General features: G+C 39.7%; 1 protein-coding gene across 1 annotated transcript; it reads left to right on the top strand.

The window, feature by feature from the left end:
• The first annotated feature begins 8,288 nt into the window (after positions 1 to 8,288).
• HDDC2 (HD domain containing 2) lies at positions 8,289 to 24,234 on the top strand. The gene is made up of 6 exons (XM_001380075.4): positions 8,289 to 8,445; positions 13,189 to 13,310; positions 17,504 to 17,606; positions 19,379 to 19,447; positions 22,200 to 22,338; positions 24,063 to 24,234. The coding sequence occupies exons 1-6, from the start codon at positions 8,368 to 8,370 to the stop codon at positions 24,158 to 24,160; spliced, it is 609 nt and encodes a 202-aa protein (XP_001380112.3). The 5' UTR covers positions 8,289 to 8,367; the 3' UTR covers positions 24,161 to 24,234.
• The last annotated feature ends 1,222 nt before the right edge of the window (positions 24,235 to 25,456 follow it).

Here is a 25,456-nt window from a genome sequence, read left to right as displayed (position 1 = left end):
AAGACCCCATTCAAATCCTGGATTTGGAAACAAAGTGAATGTTAATTTTCTAAATTGAAAAATGTTCAGGGCAAATATAATAAGCTTGGTATTAGATATGTGGTGTTTGAGGTACCAGTAAACATGTAGGTGGTAGGTGGTGAGCCCATGTAGGCTGATGGAGATTGGGGTCTGAAGCTCATAAGAGAATCACTAGAAGTCTGAAATGAAGAATCAACTTCATGGATGTAATAGTTGAAGTTATGTAGGTATGTGAGATGATAAGGATAGTACACAGGGGAAGAAGAAAAGAGTGGCTATTAGAAATTAGGCTTGGGTTTTCAAAGTGAAATAGCTTTGTTATTCTCAACAAATAATTGTGTTTATAGAAGACAAGCACATACAACCAGAGTTTGCTTTTCTTTTCCTTTTCTTTTCATACCTGAAAAAAACACTAAACTGCAGTGACTGCCCTGTCATAAGGAAGTCCAAGTAATCCCCAGGTGTCTAACCACCAAAGGGAAAAGCAGAATTTCAAGCAGGAACAAAACTGTTCCCTTAAGATGATCTAGAGGGGGCAGCTGGATGGCTCAGTGGATTGAGAGTCAGGCCCAGAGTTGGGAGGTCCTGGATTCAATTATGGCCTCTGCCACTTTCTAGCTGTGTGACCCTGGACAAGTCACGTGACCCCCATTGCCTAGCCCTACCACTCTTCTGCCTTGGAACCAATACACATATTGATTCCAAGATGGAAGGTAAGGGTTTAAAAAGAGAGAGAGAATGATCTAGAAAGGGGCAGCTAGATGGCTCAGTGGATTGAGAGCCAGTCCTAGAGTTGGAAAGTCCTAGGTTCAAACCTGGTCTCAGACACTTCCTAGCTGTGTGGCCCTGGGCAAGTCACTTAACCCTTATTGCCTAGTCCTTACCACTGATCTACCTTGGGACCAATAAATAGCATTGATTCTAAGACAGAAGGTAGGAAATTTCTTTTAAAAAAAGAATAGTTTAGAAATTTTAACTTTTCCATTGATTTTTTCCTTTGCTAACAGTGCGAGGTAGGATGGGTAGACATATCTTCACTTACAGACTCAGGGGGAATCATGGGGGCTCTCCCGGTAGCATCAGGGAGGAGCTCATTGTGGTGCTGACGTCTTGGAGGAGGCACATGAGGCCTGCCCTTTTCAAAGAATTATTGAATCTATCATCTGGAAGGGTCCTGAAAAACCATGGAGTCGCCATCATTTCACAGACAATGAAACCAAGGTCTGGCGATCTGAAGCCTCACAATGGGTGTCAGTGGTGGGATGTGACTCTTTTTTACTCCAAATCCAGCACTCATTCACAGTGCTGTGAGTTATAGGTTACCAACAGGTGACTCTAAGAGTCGTTTACCTAATTATATGGAACTCAGATCCTTAAGGACGAGCATGCTTCGTGTATTTCAGCTGGGCACACGTCAGTTCTGGCAGGGCACACCTGGTCCTGCTAGTGTGGACCTGCCCCAGATGCCTCACCCCTGTGCTACTTTAATGCACCCTCTCACAGAAAAGGCGTCCAGACCGTGATAGCCTTAGAAACCCATCTATTGGTCTCCTCGACACAACTTTTCAGAGCTCTGGTGGACGGACAAATAGGGCAAGAGAGCAGAAGGAGAGGGCTTTACACTCGTGAAATAGCATCATGGTTGTCTTACCTGATGGTGAGGCGTGAGGAGGAGGGAGAGAAGCACATGCAATTATGAAAATCTCTGACTCTCTACTTAAAACAGCCAGCTGTGGGGAAGGGTTTGAGGCTGACTTGCTAGGGGCTTTAAGAGACAAATGATTTATGGGATTACCTTCTTCTCAGACACAAAGCAGAACTGTTTACCTCAAATACACAGAGTGCTCAGGAGCTGGGTCCTTCTTAATCTCCCCAGCAGTTAACTGAGCTGTGCCTCAACTTGAATCTACCACAAACACTGCTAGTAATTTGCAAGAAGCCCAAGGACCAAAATGACTTTACTTTGCTTAAACACACAATCCACATTTAGTCTGTGGAATTATCACTAACAAATGCTCACGGCAGAGGCAACGTTAAGCAACAGGCAAGAAGGGGAAGGAGGAACAAGCCAAAATCTCTGGCCGTTGAACAAACTTTTTTATAAATTGCTTAACTTCCAGACTTAATATCCAACATTTATCTCCTTTAAGCTGAACTGCTCGCTCTAACCTAGTTACACAAATGATCAAAGCCTTCCTCTATTTCTCCTCATCGGTTCTAAAGTCTTTTTCAAATCCAAACTTGAGAGGCTTGTTTCAGAGGCAAATTTATTCTAGCATGAGAGAGAGGAGGGGGAGGAAGAGATGTCTGTAGACAACTGTTTTTAGTCTACTGTACTAAATCATTTTTATTTCCTTTAAGACAGCTAAAACCTTCTATTTCATAGACAAGAAAAGGAATGTCTTTTAAGGCACTTCTTTGATAAAAATTTGGATCAGTGTGTTAAGTATGCTGTAGGCATTACCTATGAGGAGTTGTCAGAAAGATGTATTTTGTTCCTGGAGTTCATTAAATATTTCATTAGACTCCCATGTCATTAGGTACAGCCTAGTATTTTGGAAAAAGCTAGTTTGGAGTCAGGGCTCCTAGGTTAGTATCTCAGGTATAACTAGTCTTAGAATCTTCAAGTATCATCTGTAGAGGCCATCAAGTTTTCAACTCCCTCATTTTACAGATAAGGAACTTGAGGCTGAAAGGGGTTAATTGACTTGCCTGAGATCACACAGCTAATTAGTGTTGGATGGGAGATTTGAACCAGTATCTTAACCCCCAAATCCACTGTTCTATCCATTGTACCAATACTGTGATCTGTTCATTAACCTTTTACAAAGATTCTTAACCTTTTTTTGTATCATGGATCCCTTTCTACATGGATTAATTCTACAGACCCCTCCTCAAAGATGTTTTTGTTTGTTTGTTTCTGTTTATTTGCTTTTAATAAAATCCCTTACCTTCCATATTGGAATCACTGTGTATTGGTTCCAAGGCAGAAGAGTAGTAAGGTTTAGGCAATGGGGGTTAAGTGACTTGCCCAGGGTCACACAGCTGGAAAGTATCTGAGGTCAGATTTGAACCCAAGACCTCCTGTCTCTAAGCCTGGCTCTCAATCCACTGAGCTACCCAGCTGCCCCCAGAAGAGGGTTTTTAATTGCATAAAGTAAGATATATAGGATTACAAAGAAAAAGATTATATTGAAATAATTACTAAATTGGCAAGTTGTTCCATTAAGCCAGAGAGCTTCCAAGCTTTTGCAGGTATGTTCTTTTTTCTGAAACTGTACATAATGATTTTTGCTGTTTAGTTGTTTGTCATGTCTGACCCTTTGTGACCCCACTTGAGGGTTCTTTTGTGTTTTGTTGTATTTTTTGGTTTTGTGTACAATTTATTTTTTTCAATTAATTAATTTAGAATATTTTCCATGGTTACATGATTTATGTTCTTTCCCTTTCCTCCTCTGCCCCCCCCCCCCCCCCCCCCCGTAGCCAATGCACAATTCCACTGGATTTTACATGTATCATTGATCAAGACCTATTTCTTGAAGGTTCTTTTGGAAAAGAAGCTGGAGAGGTTTATCCTTTCCCTCTCCAACTCCTTTTGCAGTTGAGGAAACTGAGGCAAATGGGATTAAGTGGCTTACCCAGGGTCACAAAGCCAGTAAGTATCCCAGGCAAGATTTAAACTCGGTTTTTCCAGACTCCGAGCCTGGCACCCTATCTACCATGACATTTAGGTGTCCCCTAACCCTACCCCATAGATAATGATAGGACCATGCAGTTTCCCCCCAGTCACTTCAAATAGCAGGGATTGATTATGTTTTATCCAACCAAGTTTCAGAAAAACTATACATCTTTTCAGAGCAGATGAAAAGGCTATATATTTCCTTTTCAAACCAGGAAGGGTAGTAAAAGGCAACATAAGCAAAACGGAGAGGTTTCCCCTATCTCAAGCTGTATTTGGCATTGGAGGACAAGCCTGCTTTTCTCTAGTCAGCTCTCAGCAAAGCAATGCTTCTCTTCCAACAAAAATGACAAGCAGAAAAACAGCTGCAGGATTCTACCTGAGATCAGCTTGTTCTCCTCTCCTTAGCTTTTCTGTCCCTGAATCCTTCTAGCCCTGACTCCTTCTACATTTAGTTTCTCCTTTTTTTCTTCTCCTTCCTCCCCCTGCTCTGCTCCCTTCCTCTCATCTAGCCTCTAAGGCCTGAAATCAAGGCCTTTTTGTAAGTAGTGAATCATCTCTAACTTACAACATGACACTAAAAAATCCCCCCTTTCTATCCCACGCAAAGGAGCCTATGAATGACAACGTCTTGCTGTCATTCTTGGGAAGTACTCTGATTTAGTCCAGACTCTCTCAATACATTTTTCTGAGGGGCTGCCCTCTCTTAGGGCCTCAGAAGTCTTCGTCTCTCAACATTTTATCAGAAGACCTCTGCTACTCACTCAAACGGATTTGTATAAAATGTCCTTATGCGAATGATCTTTTCTCTCCCTATCAGCAACCAAATATACACGTTTGAATCTTACTCTATCCCTAGGGAACATTTATAATCTTCCGCAAATTAAAAATTCAGAATAGGAGTGGATGTGCAAATAGTATATAGGAGAAAAGTTAAGTATTGTCTAGAATGATATATAATTAATTATATAATTATTATGACTGGGAGTCTGACACCTGTGCAGAGCACCTCTGATGATATCTCCTTCCATAAGGCATGCAATAGAAATGCCTTAGAGACAATGGATCCTATATAGACATTCTGTAACTTGTTTTGGAGCACAGGAGGCTCTTTGACTGCAGAAACATGAAAAAAAAAAAGCCAAGTCATCCTCAGACTAGTTTCTTTGGCTATTCTGGTCTGATTTTGACTCCTTCACTGACAGTGTCCAGTGAGAGAAAAATCTGTTAAGAACAAAGACTTTAGGGCTTCTCATTAGGCCAAGGAAGGCTGTGAATGGAGGATTGGTTTCCTTGCCTGCCTTGATACTCATTCTTTTCTATTAGGTGAAGGAGTGCTGCTGTCACCCCTGCAGCAGGCTTTGCGGCCAACTCAATCAGGATCATTGGCCTATAGAGCAAGGGGCAATTGTCCCGACCCAATTGGGGAGCTGTCATTGAGCCAGTGACTCAGCCAGCAGACATACTACATCTGGATATGAATTTGGTGGGACTTATACTCTGCATAAACTAAGTTAAGAGGAAGCTTTCTCCTCTAGAGACAAAGGTGGGAAGAGGGAGAATGTCCCTAACCCCTAAAGAGGTACTTAGAGGAAAAGTATATACTTTTGTTTTTTGCTATGTTTTCAAAATGATCTCTTTGTAAAAGCTAATGTTGAAATGGAACAACAGGGCTAGTTATTTACCATATAATCCAGGCACAAGGCTAAGTGGGACCTTGGAGGAAAGTTAGTTAAGAGACTCTCCTCTACCTTTCAGGGTACTCCTAGGACTCTGGGTTTGGGCAGTCAGTGGGAGAAGTAATTGAGGCAGACTTTGAGATAGTAGCCCAGAGCATACTCACTACATTTATATTAGATCATTACAAAATAAAGTTTTCTCATTCAAGACTATATATCTAGATAGATAGATAGATAGATAGATAGATAGATAGATAGATAGATAGATAGCTCAATAAATGATGCACCAAGGCTGGAGTTGGGAGGACCTGGGTTCAAATTTGATCTGAGATACTCACTTGCTGTATAACCCTGGGCCAGTCATGTAATCACATTTGCCTAGCCTTTACCCTTCTGTGTCAAAGTAAGGGTTAAACTAAAAAAAAGGAATACCTAAAGAAATGAAAGTAAATATTTTCATTCATGATAAAATATTATTAGAAATAGAAATTAATATCTCTAAATAATATTTTATGTGAGAAAAATATATCTCACACAGGTAGTAATAGAACATATATAGTAGATACAAATATAACAAGATATTTACTGAAATATATAAGCGGTATATGAAGAGCATTATAGAATAACATAGCATTTCATAAATAATGAAAAACATCAATATTAGTGAATGGCATGTAACACAGGAGCAAAATGTAATTGAAAACAAACATATTAATCATTTAAAAACTATATTTGGCTATATTAATAATAAGGGCAGCTAGGAGGCTCAGTGGGGATAGAGCATCATGTCTGGAGTCAGGAAAACCTGAGATTCAATCCAGTCTCAGACACTAGCTGAATGATCCTGGGCAAGTCACTTAAATCTGTTGATCTTAGTTCCTCATCTGTAAAATGAGCAGGAGAAGGAAATGACAAAACCACTCCAATGTTTTTGCTAAGAAAACCTCAAATGGTGTTATGGAGAGTTTGATATGACTGAACATCAACAACTTATTAGGAATTGCTTATCTTATATTAGCTGGTGCATCATACAAAAATTGAATCCTTGGCTTAAGAGGTTTAGTGCTCTTACCCCGAATTTCTAAATGTAATGGGATCTTGATGATAGGAGGAAAAGAAGGAAAAGGGGGTGGAGAAATAAGCGTTTATATAGTGCCTACTCTTTGTTAAATGCTTTTTATAAATATTATCTCATTTGATCCTTACAACAACTACGTAAGGAGGTAAGTACTGTTATTATCCCTATTTGAGAGTCATGGAAACGGAAGCAAACAGAAGTTTAATAATTCAGGGTCTGAGGCCAGATAGGAACTCGGGTTTTTCTGGGTCCATTGTATCATCAGCTGCTTCATTAGCTACTAGTTCTCTGAGGGGACAGTAGCTTGAGTTCCAAAAATTCCTGCCTCTTTTAAGTCCACAGTCAGAACTTCTCTATTGCCATGAGAGGATTTCAAAACTTGAAATTGTTGCCAACCCACAGGTGACAGTTTTTTTCACATCAGGCTATAGTTGCTTCCATGTATCCTTTCTGTTGGCTGCTCCTATTGCCTGCCATTCAGCTCTCACCAGAGATGGAGCTTAGATTTCTGGGTCTCCCAAACACCAAAGTCACTCTACAAATGTTTACCATGAAGTTTTTTTTTTTGCCTGTTATGGCTCATTTCTAAGTTAGCCTCTAGAACCAAATGGAAAACTATTTGTCATGACATCCTCTGAAGCTGGCTGGAAACCAGTTTCCAAAGTTCCATGTATTGGCCAGGAACCAGGCAGGAAATATGCTTTGTACATGCTTTGCAAATCCTATTAAAACGGACAAATTTGAGTATGTTGTCTTTTATGTTTAAACCAACCTGGAAATTTTAACTTAAATCTAGGTGTTACTGATTATATCTCTGCTGATTCCCCCTCAACACCACATTTCAGGTGACACCCTTCAGATAAAGAGCTTAAAATGCCAATATCCCTTATAGAACTAAATGTTGGTTAAAAAAAACAAAACTGTCTTCCAGAAACTTGCTTAGGAAGGTTAGTTCTAGACTACAAGATCATATAAAAAATTTGGTGTACACAGTACATTTCATTAGTGTGGACACTAGTCAATCACAGCCTCAGTTTTCTCATCTGTTAAATGTCAGGACTTATCCCTTGCTGTTCTCCAATTCAAGTGTTACAGCAAAACCTTTCAGAAGTTGTGGCAGCAAAAAATAAATACCATGTTTGCTTGTACAAACTAAATCAGCATTTTGAACCAGGTTAGCATTTTATAATTAAAATTCTGGTACAGACACATCACAGGCTAAGTATAACATGGTTTGGTTTTGTTTTTTTAAAGTGGACAAAGTGGGTTGTAAAACTGTTAGAATATCAATGATATAATTCTAAACTTGCATATGGTATAATGTATTTTATCATACAGAATAAATCATTGGGATATACTTTTGATAAATCACTGTATGAAACTTTCTTGAATATTTTTCTTCTCTGTACTCTATTCCAACAACCTACCACTATTTTCCTTACAGGATTCCCATCCCACCCCCCCAACCACACCCCCATTTTGGATTATAGCATTTGATGTTTGGAAAAAACCCACATTTTAACTTTTTTTAAGTATAATATAAAATGTTAAGGGCTTTGGAATTTGTGGAAACTGATTTTGAGAACATTCACAATTACAATTCTGTCTCTGTCTAATAGAAGTAGCCAGGACCTTAAGGCATCCCCAGAGTAGAGCCAGAGCCCAGTGTCGGATACAGTCAATATTCCCTGCCTCCGTATCTACTGTAGATACACTGGGAAAGGCAGAAAATGCTCTTACTTGGAACAAAAAATGGTTTCTGAAAACTCCGGAAGATGGTAGGTGACCCCTGATGCCCACGCAGAAAGGCCGGTAGGAGCCCCTGCTGCCCCGTAGGGGGTTGAGGGGGGAGGAGCTTGCGGACGCCACGTGAAAACTGAGCGACAGAAGCCGGCCAGCCAGCGAGTCCCATGGCTTCTGCCGGCGGCGGCGGTAGCCGCGGGACCCGAAGCCTGCTCCAGTTCCTGCGGCTGGTGGGCCAGCTCAAGGTGAGCTTGCAGACGTCCTGTTGGCTGGGGATCCTGAAGGCTAGTGAGGTCCTACCCCGCTTCAGAGCCCCACAACTCTTTCAAATTCGCGCCCCTATCCTCTCCCTCGCTTGGCTGAGAGCGCCGAGGCGGCGCACGCATGCGCTCCTGGGCCAGGCCTGGTCCTTACTCCCTGGGGCTCGCTGCTCAGCCTGCGATGCCTTGGAAATGCCGGGGCGGGGCGAAGTGGACATAGGTGCTGTTCCCATGGCACCCAGAGGCCAGGCCAGTGTGGAAACTGGGACTTGAGAGGAAGTCGCGCCTTTCTCCCAGGCTTAGCCCTACAGAGCTGCAGTGCTTCAGTCTGGGCGGTAGAGGGAAGAAGAGAGTCACAGGAAGTAATCGGTCCCTGGTTGCTGTGGTAGCAAGTGGTTTAGAAATTCAGAGAAGCTGAAAGGCAGCATCTCATTGTGGAAGGAGTAGTGGACAATGAAAATCGGAAGATCTGGTTTCATATCCCGCTTCATGTACAAAGTGAATGATTTAATCATAAAAATAAGATAGTACCAATTCATATAGATATAATATAGATGATTATAAAGTATTAAAGTTCAACTCAGTGCCAGACAATGTCCTCCGTGTTGGGGATGCCAGAACAAAGAATGAAAAAAACTACCTACCTACATTGAGCATATTATATTCCAATGGAGGAATCAAGCACTTATAAAAATTACAACAGAAGTATTTATAGTAAATACATAAACATATATTTCTATGTGTATCTATATATTCATGTACAAACATGTAAATATATTGTATGCATATGCATTTATACTATAGATCTATATCTAAATATATAAAATCACCAGATATAAAATGCATAAAGTATATTATCTTTGTATAGTAAAATACATATACAAAGTAGTTAAATGCAAAATAATTCAGGAGAGAGAACTAGCAGTTGGGGAATCAGGAAAGACCTAGTGTGAAATTGCTTTGTAACTCAGTTCTCTTATCTGTAAAATGAGGGGTTTGGACTCAGTGGCATTTAAGTTTCCAGTCCTGACCTCGGATCCTGGAAAATGTGTTAATGACCTAGTTATGCAGAGCTTTGGAGTAGTGGTTAGAGAGCTTAGTTGGGAGGCAGGAAGGCTTGTTTTCTGTTCCTGTCTCAGCTGACCTCTCCTTAGATGAGTTGAGGCATTTTACCTTCAAGTGTCCCTGAGAAACTTGCCAAGACTAGTTGGAGCTGCTGGGGCTTCCACAGCTGTTGCTGCTGCTCAGGTTCCCACCTGCCCTCTGCTGAACAACTGGGGCCAAGCCTTTTGCCTTGCTTGCCAGCCAGGTGTCATCAGACAAGTCATTCTGCATCTATGTACAGAGTTTCCACATCAGGGAGTTCTCTTATACTGGAGGGAGGAGAGAAAGTAGGTAGAATTAGTCCTGTGTCAGGATATCTAGCAAAGACAAGAAGATACTTTCTTATGTTTACTAGGTGTCTGACACAGGATTGTTTTTCACTAGGATTTCTGGTTTGGAGAAAACGATTCTCCTTGAAGAGAATGGTCTTTAACACTGTAATTTCTGAAAGAACTTTAAAAAAAATTTTTTTTTCATAAACCCTTACCTTCCATCTTGGAATAAATACTGTGTATTGGTTCCAAGGCAGAAGAGTGATAAGGGCTAGGCAATGGGGGTTAAGTGACTTGCCCAGGGTCACACAGCTGAAAAGTGTCTGAGGCCAGATTTGAATGTAGGACCTCCCATCTCTAGGCCTGCCTCTCAATCCACTGAGCTACCCAGCTGCCCTGAAAGAGCTTTTAAAACCTCAGAGCTAAACTGATATTAACAATGGCCTTGTACAATCCATATAGTGAATAAAGTCAAGAGCCCAACGTTTTGGAATATGATTGTCATCTTCATTTGGGATATTTGTATTTTACTAACAAGTAAAAGAGTTAACAGTACCTCTTACTGCAAAATCAAAATAATGTCTTTTCAATAGGTCACCCATAGAATCATAGCTGGAGGGAACTTTAAAAGTTATCTAGGTCAATTTTCCTTACAGAGGAAGAAATTAAGGCTGAGAGATGTCAAGGTATGTTTCCAGAGTCACACAGATAATAAGTAGAAGAGAAAAGATTCAAAGCCATATCTGGTGACTCCAGATCTACCATGCTTTCTTATTCTAATATCCCACAAGAATTTGTACAGAGGCCTTTTCTGCAGAAGCTCTGACTTGAGCTGTATGACCTGGACTACTTGTGACACTGACATCAGGCCAACCCCAATGTTATTTTACTTTTTGTCATCAGTATTTATAATGTTTATATATCATTTACATTATATTTATATATAATTATTATTTTAATACATAATTATATATAATTTATAAATCAATAAACATTGATGAAGTGCCTACTTTGTTCTGTCAGACATTATTGTAAGTGGTAGGAATACAAAGAAAAAGGAAAAAAAAACTTTGCTGTTAAGGACATTACTTTCTATCTGGTATCAGGAAATACCCCAATTGGAGGATTTGTGTGGACCTTTGAAAAAGGCTAGAAATTCTAAGAGGTAGAGAGAAGAGTGGAGAAAGATGAAATGTCATGTGTAAGTAGTCCATCTGGCCTGAAATAGGAAACTTATGAAGAAGAAACTTCTAATAAGCTTGGAATGATTGGCTAGAGCCAGATTATAAAGTGGTTTAAATGTAATGTAATAGAGGCTGTATTTGCTCTCAGAGGTAACAGGGAGCCATTGGGGTTAATTAAGCAAGGGGAATGACATAGTCAGGCCTGTGTTTTAGGAAAATGATTTTGATAACTGCAGAAGATGTTTTGGAGAGGAGACAGAGTAGGAAATTCAATTAGGAAGCGATTGCAATATTATGAATAAGAAGTAATTGTGGGAGCAGGGGAGGCAACTAAGTAATACAGTAGATAAAGCACCAGGCCTGGAGTAGGGAGAACCTGGGTTCAAATTTGGCCTTAGACACTTCCTAGCTGTGCGAGTCCAGGCAAGTCACTGATCCCCTATTACTTAGCCATTACCACTCTTCTGTCTTAGAATTTATACTAAGACAGAAGGTAAGGGTAGAAAGAAAGGGAAGGAAAGGGAAAGAAGGAAGGAAGGAAGGAAGGAAGGAAGGAAGGAAGGAAGGAAGGAAGGAAGGAAGGAAGGAAGGAAGGAAGGAAGGAAGGAAGGAAGGAAGGAAGGAAGGAAGGAAGGAAGGAAGGAAAGTAGGAATAAGGTACTGAAACAGAATGGTGACTAAGAAGAGAAAAGTAGTTGAATATGAGAGATTATTTGGAGGTGGAGTTAACAAGACTTGGCATCTAATTGAATATGGGGGTGGTGGTAAGGGAGATTGAAGAGTGGAAAATGACAATGAGATTGCAAACCCAGGTGACTGGAGATAGACTTTATCCTAGACACAGAGAGGAAAATTTGGGAGAAGAATGAGTTTTTTGAGGGAAGATAATTATTTTTTGGACATTTTGAGTTTCAGATGCCTATAGGGCATCCATTTGGAAATATCCAAAAGAAATTTTTGGTACAGACCTGGACCTTGGAAGAAGGATTAGGGCTGGTGATAGATAGAGATATAGATGTAGTGATAGCTATATCTGTTACCTACACCTAGAGAGATCTATAGATAGACACAGATCTACATTTATATAGAGAGCCACCAATAAACGTATCTATGTTATCTGTGAATCATCTGAATAAAGGTGATAATTGATTCCAAAGGAGCTGCTGTGATCAAGAAAGAGAATATAGAAAGAAAGAATAGACCTAGAACAGATCCTTGAGTTATGCTTACATTTAGAGGGTGGAGCTGGGATTAGGATCCTGGAAAGAATATTGAGAAGAAACTCCCAGAGTGTCTTGAAAATTCAGAGGAGAGAGCACCCAGGAAGAGAAGGTGGTCACTATGTCAAAGGCTTCCCAGTGGTTGAAAAAGATGCAGACCAGGACAATTAGGTTTGGAAATTAAGAGATCACTGGTAACTTTGGAGAGAGTAATTTGACTTGAGTATGGTCCAAAACCAAATTGCAAAGGACTTAAATGAGTGAGAGGAAAGAAAGTAGAAGCAATGGAATTAGATGACTTTTTCTTGGAGTTTGACTGTTGAAATGAAGAGACAGAGGACAGCAGCTTAAGGGAGTGATGAGAACATAATAAGAGGATTTTATGGGCAGATTTGGAATTTTTTAGACAGCTGTTCAGGGGCCAGCATACAGGTGAATACTGAAGAATAGAGAAAGGCAGAGGGCAATTTTAGAGCTTTAATTATAGCTTTGTTTCTTTAAATCTGAAGTGGACTTAATTGGTCAGAGGGTTGTGAAAAATTAAGTATTTTAATGTCATTAGGGGCAATGCCATAGAGGGCTGGCTTTGGAATCAGAGGACTTATGTTCAAACTCTAGCTTTGATACTTGCTACTTGTATGACCTTTGACAAGCCATTTAAGGCAGAAGTGGAAAGGGACAAGCATTTATTAAGTGCTAACTGTGGCCAGGCAGTGATAACATAATTGTCATCTTCACTGATATCATATAAATTCTTTAGGTCTCAGTTCCTCATCTCTAAAGAGAGAACTGAATTGGGTAGCCTATAAGGTCCCTTCCAGTTCTTAATATATGATCGTATGTTTATATCAAGTGCTTTCAAATATATTAATTGTTTATCCCACCATGACATGATTAGTGATGACTAATTGATTTTAATTAATTTATTTATTTGATTTCATTGACCAGAGAGTGCCTCGGACAGGCTGGGTATACAGAAATGTTGAGAAGCCAGAAAGTGTATCAGATCATATGTACAGAATGGCTATCATGGCTTTTGTAACTGAAGATAAGCATCTTAATAAAGACAGGTGAGCAATTTGAACTTCATTGAGGTCAATAGTATTACTGTATAATGATGGGGAATTAATCATTCTATCAACAAATATTTATTTAGTGTCTGATGTGTGTCAGACACTACTTGGCCCTGAAGATACAAATGCAAAGAATGAAACAATTCCTGTTCTCAAGGTATACCCGTTTTCAAAACTGAGGCCTTCATCTCATTCATTTAATTACTTAAGCAAAGAAAATTCTTATGAGGAAAAATATCCAATGTCTCAGAACAGGTAGAGCCAATTTCTACATCATTTGGTATCAGAGACATGGGGAAGGCTCCTGCCAAGAGTCAAAAAACTATGTTCGCACTTAGGAAGGTCTAAAGTATTATTTAATGTCAGAAGCAAGTAGGCATGGTTCTACCTTTTGGTGGGCCCTGAATAAATGTCCACAAGAAATACCTGTATGCTCACTTTTGACACATACTATCTATGTGAATTTGGGACAGTAACTTAACATTCCATTGCTATGGGAAACTTCAGTACACTGTAGTTGCAGAACAGTTGCTAATCTGCCTAGTGAATTTCCTTTGGAGGAAAAGACCAGAAACAATAAAGTTAATTATGCTACTATTGCAGTAGGCCTATTAGGAGATGATTAGGGCCTGAACTGGACTTGTAATTGTGAGAAAAGAGAAGTGAATGGATAAAAGAGATATAGAAATAGAATCAATGTGGCAACTGATTGGATATCGTAGCTGGGGGACTATGTGGTGGTGGTGGGGGAGCTAGGAGGGGGTGAAGAATCAAGGATAACTCAGAAGTTGTATACATGGATGACTCAAAGGTTGACCCTTTTAGCTATAGAAGACTACTTTCTTTCTTTGAAAGAAGAGATGGAGAACAATAGATTGAAAGGATGGCAGGATCAAATGTAAGGGTTTCTTTTTTAAAATTTTTTGTTGATGGCTTTTAAGAATGGGAAATATTTGGGTATATTTCTAGGCAGCAAAAAGCAGCTATTGAAAGACTAAAGATGAAAGAGCAAGCATGACTGAATGAATAAAGGGGTAAACTCCCAGAGGAAAAAGGATAGGATAGGATCAAGAACATAAGAGGGATTAGTCTTGGAAAGAAGGGCTTTGACTCCCTCCGAGACTAGAACAAAGGAATATGGAAGTATGGCATAGGAGATCAGAGGACCACATATTTAGATTTGGAAGGGATGACATTAGAGGTCATCTAGTCCAACATCCTCATTTTTTTGCACATGCGGGAACTGAGGTAGAGAGAGACATAAAGTGATTTGTCCCAGGTCACAAAGCTCATACCTAGCAGAGCCAGGTAGTCCTCCCATTCCTTTATCCTCTACTCTTCCTATGCCCTTTCTGGTGTGCCATTGATCTCTATTTTCTCAATAGAATAGGAGGTAAAATAAAAAGCAGAGTACAGAATAAGAATTGGCAATAACTAGTAGTTCAGTTTCTTTAAAAGTTATAGAACTTGAAATCAGGCCTGGAAAAGGTTGGAGCCAGATTGTGGAAGAGGCTTAAGTTCAAAGGTAAAGAGTATTTTGTCCTATAGACAAAGGAGTCACTGAAACTTTTTATTTTGGGTTGAGGTGATATAGTCTGACTTGGATATCAGAAATATTATTTTGTCTGGAAGATAGAGTTTTGAAGAAGAAAAAATGAGGAACTATATAGACCTCTATGAATGTGTAAGAATTTCATCCACTAACTTAGGTTTTAGGAAGACATGCTTTGAAGATTTGTAAATGAGGATGAATATATAGATAGATAGCACTACCCTTAAGAATGGGGTGTGACATGCTAAAACTCAGAATACATTGAGGTTAGTGATGAATACAAGGGACAACAAAAAGGGCTTTTTAAAAGCTGCATTGGAGCAAGAGGAAGATTTTTAAAAAGTGCTTGGAATGAAGGTTACAGATGACGAGGAGAACTTTCTGCTTTCTCTAACAAGGTAGATTTTGTTTGGATTCACATGGATAAAAACAAAGATGGTTAATAGTATTAAAACCAAGATAAAACAAGATGCATTACCTACCTGCTGCCCTTAATGTGTTCCCGGCACTAGTCTCAGATAAGCAACCTAAAAGGGTAGTGAAAAAGAATTGATGATTGATGAGCTGTAGTGAATTTTCAGAGATCATAGAGAATGGGGAAAGTATTGTAAGACTGAAGACTAAGGAAAGGAAGGAGAGGAAGAAGGAAAACTTGAAGGGAAGGAGGAAGAAGAAGAGGAAAAAAAAACAGAGAAGGAAAGAAAAGAGGAAGGCAGGAAAGAAGGCAGGTTCTCTTATGCTATCCTTGTGGACAAGATATAGAAATGTAGGTTATGGTCTTGTGGAATGATTGTTCACAAAAGGTCGGTCATGAATGAATCAATATTAACTCAGTGTATTGTAAATGTCTCAGGGAGCTGTCCCTTATGCTGCTTAATATTTGTATTAATGACTTGGAAGATAGCAGAGCTGGTATAGCTATCAAATGTATACGTGATACAAAGATACGTGGGATCTGGACAGGCTTTAGAACAATTTATTATGAATACATAAAAAGTTCTGTAGGGCTTTAAAAGAGGCAGTGGCCTAGTGAAAAGAGCATTAAATGTGGAGTCAGGAGGGCTTGGCTTTGGAGTGTACTTTAAACAGTTTTGTGTCCTTGGCCAAATTACTTAGCCTTTCTGGACCTTATATTCCTTATATATTCAATGGGAAAAGGGGTAGGTTAATGTATCATATGGATTGGGGTTGATGTGACTTAGAGAGCGATTTGTGTAGGAAAAAAATAGATGGCGGGAGAGGAGTTTAATGGACTCTTAGCTCAAAGAGTCAGTAATGTCACATGGTAGTCCTAAAAGCTAATATGATCTTAGGTTGCTTCAGTAGAGGCATAATATTACAGTTAAGTAATGCGATTGTCTTTTTGTACTGTGCCCTGGTCAAACCACATCTAGAGCACAATGTTCCAACCTGTAGACCATGGATCCTTAGGGTTATGAATTATTTCAAGGATTCCCTGACTCCATACATAGCAAATATCATCATTTTTGTTACCTTTTGTCATAGAATAAATACTGAGTATCAATTCCAAGGCATTAGAGTGGTAAGGGCTAGGCAGTTAGAATTAAATGACTTGACCAGGGCCATATACCTGGGCAGCTACTGAGGTCAAATTTAAACCCATGACCTCTCATCTCTAGGCCTAGCTCTCTGTCCACTGAGCCATCTTGATGCCTTAAGCATTGTCATTTTGATTTTTTTAAATTTTATCAAGATATGCAATGTGAGAAACAAACAAGAATATCTTTTTAGAATTAATAAAGGTCTTACACATGTATGTGCATTGCTGTTTATCAAATGTTTGTACATACTCAATATTAATAAAATACAGATTCATTTAAAAGTTATTGAATTCTCAGTTTATTTTTATGTTAAAAGGGGATTATCATACTCAAAAAGGTTGAGGACATCTGGTCTAGACAATTATTTGGTTTATGGAAGACTTTGACAAAGTGGAATACATTGAAAGGATAGTGAATAAGGTGGTTGAGATTGGAGGCCATGACATATAAGGATAAAGGCATTGACCTAGAAACGAGAAGGCTTGAAGGAGCAGGTAATATCTACAAGTATTTGAAAGGCTGTCTAGGAGAGAGATTTAGATTTATTCTGCTTGGACCCAGACTGCCCCAGAAGGGAGTTGATTTCCTGTCACTGGAGATCCAAAGATGGGGAGGTCGGATGATCACCTAGGAGAGATTTTTGATTCCTCTTCAACTATGGTCTAGATTTGAAGGTCCTTCCACCTTGAATGGCCTTACAATTCAGGGTTGTAGAGGAGAGACTTGAAGTGGGGATATCTGTTAGGAGGTTATTGCCATAGCACCGCCCTGGTTGGTAGCATTGGGAATAGAGAAAGCTAAGTAGTCCATATGAGCTCAAACCAGGTCATATATACATGCAATATTAATAAACTTTAAAATTATTCTGTTTCATCTCATTAATAAATGATGCATATATTAAACCTCTTGATTCATATGGTATGTTGAATGGAAATGAGAAATTATGATTTTAGCTTTATGACTTTAACTCATCTTGCATTTAAATACTCTGAGAATAGAAGAAAAATAAGCCATGTAACCTCAGTTTGGTCCCTTGGGTATATGATTCTATATAATTAATGGACATTTCTGGTCAGGTGTGTCCGGCTTGCCTTGGTTCATGATATGGCAGAGTGCATCGTTGGTGATATAGCCCCTGCAGATAACATCCCTAAAGAAGAAAAACACAGACGAGAGAAGGTCTGTATATGGGCACAGGGTCTATGGGAAAAACTATTGAGGATCCAATAGTGTGGGCTAACACAATTTTGAGGAAGAAAATATAAATCCCAAGTGTTACTGAACTATGATAGCACTGACCATTTAACACATTTAATTTTAACTCTTCAGCTTATAGAAGAAAAAAACCCAATTCAGTAAGCATTTATCAAGTGCTGACTGTGTACCAGGAAATATGCTGGACCTTAGGATACAAAATGTGAAATAGTCCCTGCCCTCAAGGAATTTATAGCCTTTGCATATAAGAATAGTTATTTGTATGTGTTTGTAAGTGTAGTAATGCAAACAAAGAATGCTAAATAATTTAAAACTGCTGGGCAGCTAAAATTTTGGTGTATCTTTCCTAACCTTAATTCCAATTAAGAGAGTTTTAAAAATTAGGACATACTGTAGTCAGTCATATACATAAGAGTTTAAATGGGTTCAAGAGGCATTAACCTATTTTATATCTCAAAAGATCTAAATTTTCATTTCTTCAATTTTGTTAATATGTTCATAATTATTCTTTAGGGTTTTTTTTTTTTTTTGGCATTCCCAACTAGATTTTTAAGTTCCTTGAATATAAACTTCTTGTTACATTTTCATCATCCATCCTCCTACCTGTTCCACCTGTTTGGCATTGAGTCCTAAATAATCTGGTTCCTTCCTTCCTTCCTTTCTTCCTTCCTTCCTTCCTTCCTTCCTCCCTCCCTCCCTTCCCTCCTAGACAAGTGCTACGTAAATGGGATTACGTGAGTTACCCAAAGTCACACAGCTGAGGCCAAATTTGAACCAGGGCCTCCCAATTCTAGGCCTGGCACTTTATCTCACTCTGTAACCTAGCTACACTCAATCTCCACTCTTCTCCCACCTCCAAATCTGTGATTGAGTAACATTGGCTACTTTACTGTTCTTTGCATAAAACACTCCATCTCCCATTTCCAGGCATTTTTACAGGCTATCCCCATCCCTAGAATTCTCTCTATCTCATCTCCTGGCTTCCTATCAAGCCTCAACTAAAACCTCACTTCATATAGGAAGTCTTTTCCAATCCCCACTTAATTCTAATGTCTTTGCTTTGTGGTTATCTCTAATTACCTTGTATTCAACTTGTTTGCACATAGCTATTTGCATGTTTTCACATGTATTAGATTAGGAACGTCTCGAAAGAAGAGGCTACCCTTTTTTTGGGGGGGGGGGCTTTTTTGTATTTTCAGTACTTAGTACAGTGTCTGGCATATAGTAAGGGCCAAATAAATGCTTATTGACTGGATGAATGACCCAATCCCCTAGATACATTCTATCTAGTAGAGTATTATTGTATAGTAGCTCTTTAAGAAATACTTGGTGATTAGTTATAGATACAGTTTTTAGTTTATAGCTATCGTTATTTGCCTACCCTATATAAAGGCACTTATTACAAAATGTAAATCCTTTCTTGCATCAGCGTCCCTCTACTTTGGGAAGCAAGTGTAACATAAAGAATACTGGTCTAGGAATCAAGAGATCAGAGGTCTGGCCAGCGCCACAGTCCCACTGTCAGTGAGGGAACTCGGGCAATTCCAGTTCACTTTTGTGGGCTTGCTTTTTCTTATCTGTAAAATGACATAATTGGCCTAGACCATCTCCCTGGGCCCTTCCAATTCTAACAGTTTATGAGGGCATGGATCTCCTCTGTTTCTTGGCATTCATACTTGTATAGGATAATAGCTAGAATAAGGACATACTTTTAAAATTATGGTTCAATATTTCAGGAAGCCATGAAGCAGTTAACCCAGTTGCTATCAGAAGACATCAAGAAGGAAATCTATGACCTCTGGGAAGTAGGTATAAATGATGAAGTAGATTTTGTTGTTACTGAATGTATTGGTTTATATCTTCACTGTTTTTTGATTGGTAATATAGTGAGTTAAGTCACATCGTCTTACAAGCTTGTTTGTGATTACAGGCAGTCACTGATTTAGGAATGCTTGACTTACTTATATGTATCTCTGACAAAAAATGGCTACTTTAGTGGGGCAAAGCGCAGTGGTAACATTCCTCTTTTCCTCCTTAATAGTGCTCTTTGGGATTTCATCTCTCCTCAACCTCCCCTCCCCTCATTTGATGTGGTACCTGTTCTGCCACCTCAGTCCTGGGCTAGTGCCCATTGGTGGTAATCTTACTGTGGTAGACAGTATATTGCAGTGATTAGAGTATTGGGCCTCTAGTAGTGAGGTAGACCTGAGTTCAAATGTTGGCTCACATTAGCTATATAACTTTGGGCCAAATCATTATTTCTTTCTGCATTTCCCCTGTAAAGTGAAGAGATTCGATTTGCTGGTCTATCAGATACTTTTTAGCCACAGTTCTGTGATTTGTAATCTGGGCTGAAAGAGATCTCATTTTTAATAGGGGCTCTATTTTTAGGAAATAACACTGACATCTTGTCATCTTTCATGGTTCCTATGTTAATGACCTTTAAAACCATCCTGTATTTCCTGTAGCTGTAGGCATGTGATATTACCTGTTGGCAGTTGCCCTGTGGCCTGTATAAAATTAAGTCAACAGTTAATATTTAGCTTGATGTGGATCTTTTAATTCTGTTTCCTGATCTTGAGGGGAAGAAGGGTGGTTCAAACTTCTCTGTAATTTTGCCCCAGGCTTTTCCTGATTCTTATTATTGAAAGAAATAAGAATCTGTTTTTTCTGTATTTTTTTTTCTGTAACTTTGAAGCACAAAATCTTGGCTTTAATGTAATATCTGGAGTGATCTTTACACTTGAAATTTTGGAGAAATTGATCTTCAATTGATTACTCCATTTTCTCATGTGTGACATATTTATACAGAATTACTCATCATAGGCCATTTTAAAGAAAAAGATAAAAAATGGAGGAGAAAGAGCTAGTCATTACTGATAGAATGGGGGAGAGAGAATGATATATAACTAGAAAGAAAAGCAAAATAAAATATATTCAGAGGAATTTTTGATTGTTTAAATGAATTTGAATTGATTAAATTAAAAAACCCTTGGGGCAAAAAAAAATTTGTTAAAAAAAGAGAATATGATCATTTTCAAAGAATAGTGATTTAAGTACTAGTGACATGAAATATAATTTATTTTATATTTTAAAAGTATTTTCACCTTTTTTGAGGGGAAATTGTGGTCACATTTCAAACAGGAACATTTCTAAAAGCAAGGTAGATAATAGCAATCAAGCTGCTATTCAGTAATGCCTGATTCATCATACTGCCAAGAAAGCATGATAAATTCATTATCTGAATATAGCAGGGGTAGAATTGCAGACTAGAATTTTGTCATAGCCAGGCTATAGTAGCTAATATTTATGTAGTGTTTACTATGCACCAGCTACTTTGCTAAGCCCTTTACAAATATTATCTCATTTAATCCTTATAAAAGCCCTGCAAAATAGATGCTGTATTATCAGCCTCATTTTACAGTGTAGGAAATTGAAGCAAGCAGAGGTAAAGTGACCAGTTAAAGACTACCCAGCTGGTGAGTTTCAGCGGCTGAATTTGATCTCAGGCCTTCCTGACTCTAGGCCAAGCTCTCTGTACACCTGTCATACCACCTAGTGGCCCCAGGTGTTCTCTTATTAGAAGCAAGAATCCGTTTCTTGCTTATTAGAAGCAAGAAAAAGGGCATATGTGTTATGTTGACTAATTGGACATGCCAGTGAATGTTGGGTTGGGCTCCTTAAGCAGACCTTGCTTCCTACATCATATCACCACCAGCTTCCCGGGGATGAGAGAAGGAAAAGGTATAATAAAGACCATCATTAAGTACCTACTATGTTCAGAACCTCATGATAGTCAATAGGAGAGATAAAAAATTCATATTAGCTATAGCTCCTGTTCTTAGGAAGTTTACCATCTGATCTCGAGGGGGAAAGGAGTGGGGAATACTGCCAGAGATAACCGCAATACAGAGCAGTGGGTCAAGGCCAGGAGAGCCCCTCATCTCTTAATGCCTTTAACGTGTACAAGTTGTAGGCATGTATTAAGTAGTCCTGATTCCTGACTCTGTCTGCTCTGAGATTGAACCAGATATAGGAAAAAACCTCAGCAAACAAAGCAGGGACTTGCTTTGAATTGAAACCAATATGGTAGGATCGGGGGGGGGGGGGGGGGGGGATTCATGGGAGAAACAAACAAACAAACTTGACATTAAGTAAAGAGAGAAAGAGAGATAATAAGCATGAAAATGAAATGTCAAGTTGAAGTAAAAAGGATTAAGACCGATGCTATTTAGGTGTATAAAAGAACAATGTTCCTAAAGGAAGATAGGCTAATTAAATAGAAGGCATCTGACATGAAAGTAAAGATGAGGAGACCAATCTGAAGTCAAAAGAGCCCTGAGCATGTCCTTATCAGAAGGGAGGCTAACAACTGAGCTCTGAAATGCCTTTGTGAAGTTCTTGGAATACAGTGTGCGGTGGATGGGAGAGGTGGTTGGATGTCCTGGCTGGGTGGGTTTAGTTCTGCCTCTTTCACTGGGTGTGCAAAGCCAAACTGAGCCCAGAAATCCAGTAGGAATGTGAAAACATGTGGTTTTGATTGTCCCCCTCGCTTAGGAGTACGAGAACCAGTCCAGTGATGAAGCCAAGTTTGTGAAACAGCTGGACCTGTGTGAAATGATCCTCCAGGCCTCCGAGTATGAGGACCTGGAGAACAGGCCTGGGAGGCTTCAGGAATTCTATGACTCAACTGCAGGTGTGTGATTTTCTGAAAGACCGCTGGTCCGTTTTTGCTAGCTGTCAGAGCAAGGAGATGGGGAGATGGAGTGGTTCCTTTTAAAAAAGATCCTCGGTCCTTAAAACAAAACAAGACTGTGATCTGTGTACCACCATATTGATCTTTTTCAGTTCAACGAATACTTTATTCCCCACATGGTCCATACACAACACCGTAGAGGTGACTAGGTTGTGTACAACACTTACTGTCTTTCCTCATTTGGAGACATGATACTGATACAAATAAGCCATGTCTGACTCTTTGTGACCCCATTTGGGGTTTTCTTGGCAAAGATATGAAGTCATTTGCCATTTCCTTCTCCGGCTCATTTTACAGATGAGGAAAACTGAAGCAAATTAGGGTCACTTGCCTTGGTTACACAGCTCATAAATATCTGAGGCCAGATTTGAACTCAGGAAGAGGCATCTTCCTAATTCCATGCCCCGCATTCTATCCACTGTGCCACCTGGCTGCCTCCTACCTAGTAAGTATTCAGTATTTTTTTAGTTAAAATTTCAACTTTATTTGGCCAACATGTTCCGTTCCAACATTGTGGCAGAAATGGTTAAAGTGACATGACTGTCCGTCCCAATCCCCAATAAACTTCCTGGTTGACGGCATCAAGTAGGCTTCAGAGCCCGTCTTGTACACTTAGAAAAGAATCCAGCATTCACAGAGCAATGTACCAGAAAGCTGTAGAACAAAACCCGATATCATAGGGAAGAAGGTGGGCAGCTAGGCGGTACGGTGGTGAGAGCACAGGGCTGGAGTCAGGAAGACCCCAGTTCAAGATCAGCCTCACTTACTCACTGTGTGATCCTGGACAAGTCACTTAATCCTGTTTGCCTCTGTTTCCTCATCTATAAAATGAACTGGAGAAGGTAATGGCAAACCATTCCTGTATCTTCACCCAGCCCAAATGGGGTCACAAAAGCATCAGGCCCAACTGAAACAACTGAATGAAGACTATCTGATAGATTAGTCACTAGTGACAGAGCTACCTGGATGGACTCTGGATGAACTCCTCCCTTACTCACTAAACTCCAGCGGCCCCGTCACGTCCAGAGCCACTCATAAAGGCCTGCTGTTCTAGAGCGCTTTATAACCGTGTTCCTGTGCCCTCCCCTTCCTTCCTCCCCTTCCCCCCCCCCCCCCCCCGCTGCCTTCTTCATCAGACCGAGGCCCCCCTTTGGGTCCCCAGGACTTCAGCGGGGCCCGACCCAGAGCAGGTGCCTAAGAAATGCTTCTTGGCTGAGAGATTCCCAAAGCTGTTTCCTCAGTCAACTCCCTTTGAGTTCAGTAAGTAAGTTGTCTCTGACGCATCAAAGAAAAGCTGTTCCTGCTGCTGAAGGACTATGTTTCGGAGAGGTCACTGGATGACTGCAGCGGCGGCAGAAGTGTGCAGATGCTGCTTTAGGAAGTGTGCGAGCGGGAGGATAGCATGGCTTCGGCGCCTCATTGCTGTGTTCCCAACCTTAGCCTCGGCCCAATCAGATGGACCAAGAGAGAAAACCTAGAAATAACGGTGTTTAGCCCCCTTTCACTCCCTGGAAGGATAGCCCTCTGAAGCTCGGTGTGCTTCTGGGGCACTTCCGGAGTACGGCCCCTGCCCACTCCTTACTTAGCTGCAAGAAAATGGATTGCCAATTTTTTAGTTGAAAAAAGGCCTTGTGGTTAATTTTATCCATCTTTTTCCCTTACAGGAAAATTCAGCCATCCTGAAATAGTCCAGCTTGTTTCTGAACTTATAGCACAAAGAAATGCTAAAATCACTGCAGGAAACGGTGAACCTCACCCATGAGGTATTGCAGGGTTTTTTGTTTTTCTCTTTTAAGCATCTGTAATCATGTAATAAATACGTTATTTTATGGTTAAGTCTCATGAAACGGTGTGTTTGCCACTGTGGCACTGTTGATTTCCCCAGGTAGGCATCTGTTTATTTTCATTTTCCATGGGCTCTGGTGAGAAATAAAGGCACTGTCTGGATAGAGAGCATGTTTGAGGAACCAGGATTGTAAGGTCCCAGAGACCAAATACTTTATATGGGGGTTGGAGCGATCTTTGTGATAAATAGCAAAAACATCAAAATTTGTAATGTCTGCTAGGAGATAGAAAGCATTTTTTCTTCTCAATTTGGAGCATATATCCCTCCAGGCCAAACTCATTAAAAAGCAGAAGGCTATGTCACTGTATTCTGATGCTGAGGGGAAGTTTAATTATTATTATCTTTAAGGCACAGATCCTTCAACAGAACATTAGCTAATGATGAGAGACCAAGAAGGGGAGGAAATCACATCATTTTCTCTCCAGAGGAACCATTTCCTTTTTATTGAAACACCTGTTGCCTCAAATCAGATTTTAAATTATGATCTGGGGTCTGATTTGTGTCAAAGATCAGAATTGTAGAGCCTCTAAAAGTCTGCTTTTCCATCACTTATGTTAAATTCAGGCCCAGGCAGGAAAGGTAAAAATTAAATGCCTCTATGAATTTTTTTCAGTTTCTTTTTCCCCAATTCAGACCTTTTGGTTTTACATTTTTATCAGATAAGAAGCTAGAAAAGAGTGGAACTGGTTCCCTTTTACACTTTTCAACTTCTCCATCAAAAGTGGCTCAATTCAAGGAGCAGCTAGGTAGCTCAGTGGTTTGAGAGCCAGGCCTAGAGATGGAAGGTCCTAGGTTCAAATCTGGCCTGACATGCTTCCCAGCTGTGTGGCCCTGGGCAAGTCATTTAACCCCCATTGCCTAGCTCTTACCACTCTTCTGCCTTAGAATCAATATTGATTCTAAGACAGAAGAGCAATAAGGGTTTTAATTTTTTTTTTTTAAAGTGGTTCAAATCAAGCTCTTTCTTGAGGAAGTTGGCCTTGAATAGGATAATGCCTCTGCTTGCCTTTAAAAGCCTTGACTGGTGATAAGGTGTTTGCCTTTGCAAAATAAATCAAAAGCATTTTATGCTTGGAAGAGTGATATTTATTTTTGTCCTTAAAATTGATTTGTCAGGTTCTATTTATGACTGGTCAACATAAAAAATTATAATGAACTTTCAAAGTGTTATATCCAGGGATATGCTATAAGCAAGGTATCTTCTTCTTGGTA

This window comes from Monodelphis domestica, chromosome 2 (genome assembly GCF_027887165.1).
Source record: "Monodelphis domestica isolate mMonDom1 chromosome 2, mMonDom1.pri, whole genome shotgun sequence".
Taxonomy (NCBI): domain Eukaryota; kingdom Metazoa; phylum Chordata; class Mammalia; order Didelphimorphia; family Didelphidae; genus Monodelphis; species Monodelphis domestica.
Note: the sequence above shows the minus strand (reverse complement) of the source record. Positions and strands in the feature narration are given on the sequence as shown.